The sequence below is a fragment of the Sinocyclocheilus rhinocerous genome, unplaced genomic scaffold (assembly GCF_001515625.1).
Source record: "Sinocyclocheilus rhinocerous isolate Xijiao unplaced genomic scaffold, SAMN03320098_v1.1 scaffold1475, whole genome shotgun sequence".
Lineage (NCBI taxonomy): Eukaryota > Metazoa > Chordata > Actinopteri > Cypriniformes > Cyprinidae > Sinocyclocheilus > Sinocyclocheilus rhinocerous.
Genome location: NW_015657965.1, coordinates 7,235 through 18,490, shown reverse-complemented (window position 1 = coordinate 18,490; position 11,256 = coordinate 7,235). Strand labels below are relative to the sequence as shown.

At 36.9% G+C, this 11,256-nt stretch overlaps 1 protein-coding gene across 1 annotated transcript; it reads left to right on the top strand.

The window, feature by feature from the left end:
- Nucleotides 1-2,572: 2,572 nt before the first annotated feature.
- LOC107721798 (uncharacterized) lies at nucleotides 2,573-7,820 on the top strand. The gene is made up of 10 exons (XM_016529964.1): nucleotides 2,573-2,717; nucleotides 3,989-4,120; nucleotides 4,202-4,336; nucleotides 4,435-4,465; nucleotides 4,585-4,617; nucleotides 5,028-5,118; nucleotides 5,337-5,378; nucleotides 5,497-6,931; nucleotides 7,040-7,108; nucleotides 7,400-7,820. The coding sequence occupies exons 2-8, from the start codon at nucleotides 3,998-4,000 to the stop codon at nucleotides 5,765-5,767; spliced, it is 726 nt and encodes a 241-aa protein (XP_016385450.1). The 5' UTR covers nucleotides 2,573-2,717; nucleotides 3,989-3,997; the 3' UTR covers nucleotides 5,768-6,931; nucleotides 7,040-7,108; nucleotides 7,400-7,820.
- The last annotated feature ends 3,436 nt before the right edge of the window (nucleotides 7,821-11,256 follow it).

Sequence of the window (11,256 nt, the reverse complement as noted above, 5' to 3'; positions counted from 1 at the left end):
CACAGACCCCTGAACCCGTGACGCTACTTTTATATGAATGCATAATCCAGTCATGTGCTATTAGTACATTCATAGCCTAAGCACAGTGAACCTAGGGTTTTACTTGTAATTAATACATTTCTCCTGTATTTTCCATGAAAATCCATTAAAATAGAACTTAAAAATCCACTAAAATTGTATGTAAAGGGTTCATAGCACACTTTTAAGTGATGCACTTATAAAACACTTTTGTATGTTTTGTGGACTATATCTGACTATGCTTGAAATCCATTTAAGTGTTAGTTCTAATTAAGTGCATTTATATTAACTGTATTTAAGTGCCACAGTTGGGAACATTTACATTAGTTAGGGATGGGCATTTTGGGAAATTTCTCATTTCGATCATCGAGCACAAATTTAAGTGCACGAGACGGTTGAAAGCTCATCTTGTTTGTTTTCTTTACTTAAGGCATAGTTTTTTCGTGTTGTATACATGAATAAAAGTACGGTTTCAAATGATGTCTCACTCCTTTCTTTACAACCAAAGATGACAGAATATTGTAGACTTTCCCGCTGTAATAAGGACAATATCCGTCATTGCAGTAGCCTTTGGCGCACACAATATTTAATAGCATTGCTAGATATTTATAGGCCGATATTTTTTTTATAGCGAATGTCATTATAATTGGTTTTATTTAAAAAAAATTGTAATACAATTTTTAGCTGTTCTTTTAATTTTTTTTCTTATTTGTTCTTTTTTTATCTGTTTTGTTATTACCTGTGTTCTGTAATTCATTTTTGTAATTCATTCTCTAGCTCGAATTATTGCCTTTCTCTCAATTAGCCTACTATGTAAAATAAATAGGTCCACATGAAATATGTTTCAGGTAAATAATTAACAAAAGTACAAAGAAAAAAATAATCAATTTTATGGCCGCAGCACAAATTTAAGTGCACGAGACGGTTGAAAGCTCATCTTGTTTGTTTTCTTTACTTAAGGCATAGTTTTTTCGTGTTGTATACATGAATAAAAGTACGGTTTCAAATGATGTCTCACTCCTTTCTTTACAACCAAAGATGACAGAATATTGTAGACTTTCCCGCTGTAATAAGGACAATATCCGTCATTGCAGTAGCCTTTGGCGCACACAATATTTAATAGCATTGCTAGATATTTATAGGCCGATATTTTTTTTTATAGCGAATGTCATTATAATTGGTTTTATTTAAAAAATTTGTAATACAATTTTTAGCTGTTCTTTTAATTTTTTTTCTTATTTGTTCTTTTTTATCTGTTTTGTTATTACCTGTGTTCTGTAATTCATTTTTGTAATTCATTCTCTATCTCGAATTATTGCCTTTCTCTCAATTAGCCTACTATGTAAATGCATATTTATATAGTTGTATATAATAATGCACAAATTTGTACATATTCTGTTCGATTCATACACATTAGGTATTTATTGTTAAGTCTTACTTATTTAAATGTTTTCTGTTTTCATGTCATGTGTATGCATGTACGTACCAAGAGCTCCTTAAAAAAACACAACAAATTCCTCGTGTGTTTGCGCACACCTGGCGAATAAAGCTAATTCTGATTCTGTTCTTATTTTGATCTTACCCATGCAGCAAACCTTTTTTTTTTTGGCTTTGGGGGAAAAAATGTCGCGAGCTTATTTCACAATATTAGATGGAAAGATCAGAAAGAGTCCACATACACTGGCCCACAGATTCTCCCCTCAAAACAAATCAGGACAGAAGTGGTGGAAAGTTAAAACGCCAGGTGTAAACGGGAATGTGTCTCCCTCGTCTAGTGATCCACTGAGTGATAACATTGGTTATACAAATGCTAATCAATCCCCCCCAAAAAATACACCTTTACTATAATAAAACGATGGTTGATTTTCGTAAGAGTTCAAACTTAGAGTATTTTGCTAGAGTATTCTAGCATATTAATGTGACTTGATACATTGCAAATGACAAAGGCCTCCGGTAGGATATTGTCTGTTTACACTGGTAAAGCAATCACTGGTCAAGGGAAGCCAGACACTTGAGGCAAACATCGTGGACTTCCGGAAGATCACGTGTTCTCAGTGGCGCGAGACGAGTCACCTTGTGTTGACTTGAGTTAACTCTGATACAATTGAGTAAACTGTGAGTCATATCATATGTCTTATAAACTGTACCTCGGGAGCAGGAACGGAATCCCCGTGTCTCTGTGTGTGTGTGGGTGTGTGGGTGTGCGTGTTTGTTGTATACAGCTGTAGCTTCATTGTAGGCTACTTTACAACTGTATAAGTTACCGTTTTAAAGTAGTTTTAAAAGGAGACAAATAACTAAGTTCATGCATTCCTAAGCTCCATTTAAATCGAGATGTGCCTCTGTCCTGATGCTGAGATGGTCCTCACTGCAGAACACAAGATCCAGGGGGCGAGGAGTGGATCCATATACCTAAATCTCCACTCCTAAATTTACCAATCTCCACCCATAGATGTGGATCCAACCCCGCCCCCTGGATCGGTCTGGTGGAAGCGTGAGTATATCGCTGTCTCCGGATGTGGTGTAGTAGGCTACAGTTCACGTGTGACGCAGTGCAGGCTGTCAGTATACTCCCCTGAAGCATCTTCTCCCTCCCATTCATAAATAGCGAGGACACGCGCTACAATTCATCCAGAAGGCTTCCGGAGAAGAATCATTCCGCTCTCTGCCTGCAGTTTTTGGCCAAGGATTCCCTTAAGGTATGCTTTACATTTAAAGACACTTCGACTGAGAACCGTTTATGTTATTAGCAGGTTTATAAATTAATTGTCGAAAAAAGTTTTTTTTTAAAATGATCAAATCATGCATGGGATTTATTCTAGTCAATATGTGTGAGAAGGCTACTACTGTGAACTGTCCATTCATTCAAACAGCGCGTCGCATTTGGTTTTGACACTGAGCACGATAAAGAACCGAACTACTGGATAGATGCAATACACCGTGTTGCACACACACAATATTATATCATAATCATATTGAGAACAGAGCGAGGATCTCTCGCGCCTGCGTGCTAAGAAACTCTTTAAAGGGGGCGGGACAGTTTTGAAGTTTTGCTCTTCCAGTGGCTTGTCTGAAAGACTATTTGTAATAGTTTGCATATTCCGTCCTGCCCCTCTTCCAGCGATTAATCCAATAACTCATTTGTGCTGATCTGCATGTTTTGCGAAATAAGATGATCATTTAATATTAGTGTTTCGTTTTGATTTAAAATAGTGTAAAATGTAAATGCAACAGGACTAATTGGTCTATTTATTTGTTCTGCGATATAAATGACATATGTTGCTAGTTAAAAACCTGCATATTAATGCTTTATTGTTTTATGGTAGATTATATGTTGTGTCTATGTCGGAATAATTTATTACGAATGTGTTGTTTACAGGAATTTAAGAACGTTGACTCTGTTGTAACACAATCACAGTAATAATCTGTTGGATATTTGCTTTTAATGACACTCCAGGTTCTATTAAACAATCAGAATATGAGAAGTATGTTATATTGGTAAGATACATGGTTGAAGTATTAAAAGGATAACTTATAGCCTACATCGACATATCATCAGCATGTTTGAATAAAGAGCGAAGATATCAAATTTCATAGACCGGATATCACTTTCATGTACAACACTTAAGTTCACTTTTATTATTTCAGTAGTGACAGTAGCGCCCTCTGCTGCCTAAGTAATGTAATATTTCTTTGCAATTGTCACATTTTAAAATGTACCTTTTTTTGTGAAATACGGCATATTGGTTTTCGGTACAAGTCGTTATTTGTTGAAAACATTAGGATTTTTTTGTTTGTTTGTTTTCAAAGTTATTTAGAACTGATAGATTCTATAAAAGACAAGGTTCTTTGCATTTTCACTTCTTTTAAATACCCATCAATACGCCTTTTCCTAATGTTTAAATGTTCGTTAATCACTTGTACAATAATAATATAATGCAACAATAGATTTCAAACATTTTTTTTCCAGCATTGAATTATGGACATCATCAATGTGACGTGTGGAGAGATTCAGACCTCTGTGGGTTTTCTGTATGTGATTCAGTCTGTTATACTGAATCAAACACTCAGTGGAGACTGTGAGCAGAGCTGGTATTCAGAGGTGAGTGTGTTTCTGTCCTCAAACTACACTCACACACACACACACACACACACATGATCTGATGGTGTTTCATTTGTTCAGGACGGGTGTCTGATAGCAGATCCATCAGATCCTCAAACACTGAATGATCCTGCGACGGCTGTAAAATCTGATCGTCTCGTCACGTCTCGCTGTGTGAATCTGATTCATGGGATCATCTGTGATTCTGCTGATGGAGTAATCGACTCAATCTCTCTCAACATGCATCTGTGTTCATATGTAATCCTTCATGAACATTATAAATGCTGTTCTGATGCTTCTTTCCTTCATTTCAGCTTCATGTCAGACTGGACACCGCATTCAGAGGTGAGAGAAACAGTGAAACACATCAGTGTGCATGTCCTGATTGAGATCAAACTCTGTGTTGAACTGAATCTTCTGTGAATCTTCAAGTGAATCATGATGATTGTGAATATGTTTTTCAGCGAGGAATGAAACTGCAGCGACTCCAAACTCAGGTGAGTTTCAGCTGATAAACGTCTGATTATTCACTAATAAAACACTGCAGATCTGATTCACACTCAATCCACTTTCACTCTTTTCTCTCATATTGACTCATATTCATCATCACTGTGTGTTTTTAAAGATGATCTGAATGAAGTGACTCTTCAGCACTCGGGTGCAACACTAGATTTTAACAAATGATATCAATCTGTTATTCTTTATTGTTTTTGTGTGTTCTTGCTTTATTTTATATTAATCAATCATGCTAGTAAAATACTCTGAAATATAAATAAACAAAAACAATAATGTCTTATGAGAATCACATTAAGATGATGAAACTTAAACCCCTGTGGTTTTGCTTTCTAATATCGTTCAATTACTGTTACTGATCAGCTGATTGTATATTTCATCATCTCTTGTATAGATCAGTCGCTGTGGATTTTGGCTGTTTTTATTATCGTCATCCTTCTCATCCTCACCTTGATCTGTTTCTTGTGGCGGAAAAAGAAACTCAGGTGAGACGTGAGTGTTTGATTTGTCAGAAAGACTCTAGTCACTAAATTATGATTTATATGATTGTTAGAAATGAAAATATTGTTTATGATTTGATTTCTTTCTGACATAGTCATATTTAATGATGTAATCAGCGGCCTAAGCTGTAAAATCTATCTCAATAAAGAGAAAATACTTTGAGTATAGTAGTATTTAATAATCAGTTTCAATCTGTTGTCAGATGTTTTCAGAGCATCTTTCATCTCACTGATTCAGAAAACAGGTGAGTGAATCAAAGCAAGAGAAAGAAAGACTTGAACTGAGTTTGACTGATTCACATCAACATTCACATTTCATTTGAGACTCTGTGAATCTGAATCTGCTGAATCTGTTTCTCTCAGGGATCCTGAAACTGGTGTCCAAATGAAGCTCAGATCTGATGAATCTGATTCACTGAATCAATCTGAATCTGATTCTGTCAGGGATCCTGAAACTGGTGTCCAAATGAAGCTCAGATCTGATGAATCTGATTCACTGAATCAATCTGAATCTGATTCTGTCAGGGATCCTGAAACTGGTGTCCAAATGAAGCTCAGATCTGATGAATCTGATTCACTGAATCAATCTGTGTTGAGAAGCACCATCATGAAGCATCATGACGTCCAGCACTGAGTGTTTGAGTAAATATGAAACGTGATGGGGTGATCCTGATCGTCATCTGGACATGAAGCCGTTTATATTTTCAGCCTTCAAGCAGGTCGCAAAGAATCAGAAGAATCCAGTTGATCTTGTGTTCGGATCAGCGAAACATCCCAACCCTCCTTAAGCCTCATTGTTTCAGCTCATTCACACAGTTTTAAAGTATTTATTAATGGTTTCACTGTGGGAATTTAGCTTTTAATTCATCCAGACAAGACAGTATTTCACTCATTTATTGACAATGGTTCTGTATTCTGTGTAAACACAATGCAGCTGCTGATGTAATAAAAAGAGAACCTGTGCAAAAGATGTGATTTTAAACCATTATTATTCTGAAATCTCATGAAATGGTGTAAGGTTGAGAGGTTGGGAAGGATGTTTCATGTGTTTTCAGCAGGATCTCATTTGTTGGTTCACAGATCTTCTGCTCTAAAACCCAGTGATCTGCCTGTATAGTCAGCATTGCAGAAAGGAGCTGTCTGTATAGAGTGAACAGAGCTAGTGATTACTGCGAGGTAAATAATCAGTCAAATCTGTGACAAGTCTAATGTAGTCTAGTCTAGAGAGCTAAATAGGAACGTCTAAAATAAAATATATTTTTATTGGTAGAACGGTTTTATTTCCAACGCATATAAAATGACAGACAGAGGAACACTGTGCCAGTAACTGTAATGACCCTGGTTTTACTGCAGCACATGTCTGACAATAACACCAGCATTTGATCTGTTTGCTGAGTGTCCAGCAGGTGGCGCCAAATATTCATTATTGGATTATTATTAGCGATAGAATGAATAAAGTTGACCAAACTGGTAATTTTCTTTGCTTGTGTCTGCTGTTCTTCTGCTTTATTACGTGTTTCTCGTGTTCAGTGAGCTGTGGCTGTAAACAGTTTATTCTTAGTTCTTTTATATCCGTTCAGTTCAGCTGAATGTTTCTCATGCTGTGAGTTTATTTAACTGCTGCAAAGTCTTGCTCAGCTGCAAACAGCAAGGCAATATTAACAATGAAGTTTGTCAGGAAAGAAGGCGCAGGAGTCACTCGCTTCCTGTCACGTGATGATGACGTCACTGCAAGCGCAGAGGTTAAATCACTTGAAATCGAAAGTGAAAGTAAAGCTGAACAGCAGCTCGACGCCTGGTGAGACTATATTCCCTGCACATCTGTGTTATACGCACATGTGTTTCTTATTAGATATTATAAATCATTATAAATATTGAGATTATGTTTTGAATGCATTTTTTCTAGAAACCATCTTCATGGGCTCATTGTGATCAGTTTCAGTAAAGATGGCGACGAGACCTCAAACACTTCCTGGTAAGAAGAAACTATGTTACACCGTTTAAGTGATAAGAAACAATTTAGTTAGTTTAGATAGTCTTAGTGTTAATTAATTAAAATTGAAATAATGCTCTTAAAGTCTAATTTGGTTCCTCTGAATATTATTATAAACGATTCAGTCCTATTACAATGAGCTGAGAAATTAGTTATATTTTTACTGACGGATGTTAAGAGACATTTTAGTCCTGTTTATTGTGCTCTTTAATTTGTGGAATGACCCTTGACTTTGGTTTCACATTAATACCACATATTTCCTGATTCTTTCAGAGATGTCAGCGATCAGCTCCAGTCCAGATGATCCAGTGATCCGGATTCTCCTGATGGGCAGAAACGCTTCTGGGAAAACCTCATCAGGGATCACTTTACTGGGAGAAAATGGATTTATAATGAGTCTGAAGTTTGTGAGGAGAAAATGTAGGTTGATGACAAATAGGTGAACATGACTGACTCTTCAAAATGTGCATAATATAGGCCTACTCGTCTTCGGGACCGAAGAAGAAGAAGAAACTTAGAAGTGCACCTCCCACTTTGAAAAGCCTGCTGATCTCCAACGGGATTGAGTGGCGGAGGAACAGCAAATCACACGAGTGAACTGGACCGGAATATTCAAACTCATGGTCTTGTAGCAGAGGCTGCCGCCGGGCGCATGCGCGTGAAGTCAAATAATTAAAGAGAAAAAATTACAATGTTTTTAAGAGGTATGCTATGTTTACTTTAATAGCCTAAAAATATGGAGTGTGTGGATGCATTAGGTGCGAGAGCGCGTTTTAACCTGATGATCATAACTTGATTCGTAGAGCGCTAGTCGTCCCATATTTCTCTTCTCGGGTAAAGCGACATTCTTCCTTCATACAGCACATGCAACAGAAGAGGGAGGAACTCAAGCACAGAACGCAAAACGATGGCTGCCCGTACAGTTTGAATGCTGATAATTTAAGCGAAAGGTGTTTAAATCCCAAAGAAGCATTATGTGTGCTTATTTTTATTTAAGAACCCAAGAACATAACTTAAGTTGATTTGTGCAGCGCTATATGACCCCTGTCAGATATCTATAGGGTCCAAAAAAAAATGCACTCATGCCATTTTTCTAACAATACAGGCAGAAAGGAGCCGGAGAGTCAGGCTTAAAACGCCCGCAAGATGCAGTGCTGCGCATGCGCGACATTATCTGGGTTGTTTGCAAGAACAGCGTCAGATATTGCCTAACTTTATACAAGTTATAGTTTCTATATCACTGGGTATAGCCTATGACTTCCAATCATATTTATTTAGTCTATATTGGTACATAAACTCAAATACAAAGAAATAAGTTACAATAAAATAGGCTATAAACTCAATAATTTGACAATACAAAAAGGAGCCAAAATGGCCAAAAAGCCAACATGGAGTCAGCAGAAGCTATTGTTTATTTAACCTTCTGTCACCTTCATGTTCATTCAGTCTGTGATGAAATGTTTATTTATGCACCATCTCAACAGAAAGTGGACATTCAACAGTATCTTATCAAAGGCTGCTTAAAAAAAAAAAACTAGAAGAAGAAGAATGAAGGGAATCCTCTTAAATGCAGAATATTCTTTGAAATGCTTACAGACTTCCATATATGCACTTTTAGAAATATATCAGCAAATGGTAAATTATAGAAGATGATCCTCTGAACATTTTCACGGTGTTAAATGACATTTTCCAGAAATGTTTAATGTTTATTCCAAGAAAACACTTGTCATGCAATAATATATTGCAGTAATTTGTTCTGTGATTATAGTTTTTTATGTTTTTACATTATGTAGCCTAATGTTTTTACAAATAGAATGTCAAAACATTGCTAAATGTGGCCGAATTATAAAAGCCAGAAGAAATGAAGAGCTTGATTTGGAGCCGATAGAGCCTGTTTTTAATTTCTGGAGATGAAACCAAACGATCCGCCTTTCAAAAAGAGGGTCGGAATTTCCATCTTCGTCTGTGTAAAAACATAATAAGCGCTTGCTCTCATTGGTCAAATCCACCTCGCGTTCATGTTTGGCCCCTCCTTCCCCCTGCGCCTATACGCTTCACTTGAGCTGCTGGAGCAAACGCTTTTCTAATCTAGTTCAAGAGGAATTTCATTCAGCTTTTGCTCCACTCACACAAGCAAAGCATCCGCTAAAGGTATGAACTATATTTACTATAAGCTGCATGTTTAAATACAGTTTGACAGTGAACCGCTTTTATAGCCTCACATGTTTTTTTTTATGTGGTCAAAACTGTTAACAGTTCGTAGGAATCTTTTCTGCAGGAAAAGAAGGGCATGTTCAAATGTAAATCGTTTATTATGATTATGAGTGACTCTCTTGATTTCATCCATAGAGCAAAATTGCTTTTTTACATCACGAACGTGTGGACACAGTGTACATTAAATGAGAAATACATAAACAATAGTTTTACGCGACAGTTTCTGGTTGTATTAAATTAGGTTTGTCCAACCTTGGCACGCGCAGAGTTGAACTTTCCGAGGGGATGCACTTTTTCCAGTTTCGCTTTAGCCTATAGCAGATGACAGATGACTTCACCTTTTGTTGTTCTGTGTCTGAAAGAAGTTACCGCTATCAGCTAACGTGATTAGGTCAGTGATCCTCAGCATTTCACACAAACAGACCACGCTACCCACGGCATGAGCGCGCGCACACAAACACAGAACTGCACGCGCTTCATCGGCCCGCGCTATAAACTGACGGGACAGACAGTGATTAACATTATTCTTTTGTCTCTATACATAAAGACACATTTGCATAGATGGGCGAACATAATCTCCTGATTTTGTAAATGTGGCCAATTACATTTGCTTTAGGCACCCACTTGTCACTGTGCATGAAGATGAAGTGCTGTGCTTTGGGCAAAGGAAATGTTCATTGTGAGAGTGAGTCTCTGTGTTTGCTGGTTTCACACACAGTATCTTCTCTGTTGTCCAATTAAATACGATTCAAATTTGAAATAGCTTTTTAAAGATTTGGCGAGTACTGGTCTATTCACTGTTATTACAATGGCGCCCTCTGCTGCACTCTGTTACTTACAAATATCTATATGTAATTGTTGCATTTTATAATAAGCCTATCGTTTTGCTGAAATATTATATTTTTGTGTGAAGAACAGAGTGGAATTTAAGTCATTTGTTTTCCATGCTTTTGTGATGAGAAATCCTAGAATATGTTTTTCTGCTTAAAATGCACGTCAGTACACTTTTCCCACGGACATGTAAATGTTTGTTAAGGTGTAAAATGTTTATTAAACATGTAAATGTTTGTTATTGGAAACCACTTAACATGCAGTAATTTCTTATGTGATTTAAAATGATTTTCCAGTTTTTTTCAGATTGAAAGATGTACATCATCAATGTGTCGTGTGCAGAGATTCTCCATCCAGTGGGGTTTGTGTATGTGATTCTGCCTGTTTTACTGAATCACACCAATAATCCTGAGTGTGAGCAGAGCTGGTATCTACAGGTGAGTGTGTTTCTGTCCTCTAACTACACCATTACGCACACACACACACACAAACACACAATCTGATTCATTTGTTCAGGACGGGTGTCTTATAGCAGATCCATCAGATCCTCAAACACTGATTAATCCTGCGACGGCTGTATCATCGGATCATCTCGTAACGTCTCACTGTGTGAATCTGAATCATGAGATCCGCTGTGATTCTGCTGCTAGAGTAAATCAGCTCAATCTCTATATCTCTATATTTAATCCTTCATGACCAATATAAATTATGCTGTAATGCTTCTTTCCTTCATTTCAGTCTCATTTCAGTCGTGTGACCGCATTTCAGAACCTTCACCGTCTCTGTTCCTCTGATCCGCAAACCTCCATACCATCTGCTGAAGACATCTGAACCAAACCACAACCTTAAAAACCAAGGCACTTACCACAAACAATTATTCTTTTCTGTGTTTTATTTCTGCTCTGACTTGTTTCTTGATCTAGCTTTGAAATTAACCTGTCAATTAGGATAAAAGTGTCTGATAAATTAGTAAATGTAAATGAAAACGGTTAATTTTTAATGTTGTTTATTCACTGTATGTTTCTGGGGTATGGGGTAATAAAATGTACTTTAAATTACTTGATTTCAGATTTGAAATCTGTTCC

Coding starts and splice junctions, on each gene's coding strand:
- LOC107721798 (XM_016529964.1), top strand. CDS start 3,998: ATGGACATCATCAATGTGACGTGTGGAGAGATTCAGACCTCTGTGGGT. Junction 4,337..4,434: donor TCTGTGATTCTGCTGATGGA/GTAATCGACTCA, acceptor CCTTCATTTCAG/CTTCATGTCAGACTGGACAC. Junction 4,466..4,584: donor ACTGGACACCGCATTCAGAG/GTGAGAGAAACA, acceptor TATGTTTTTCAG/CGAGGAATGAAACTGCAGCG.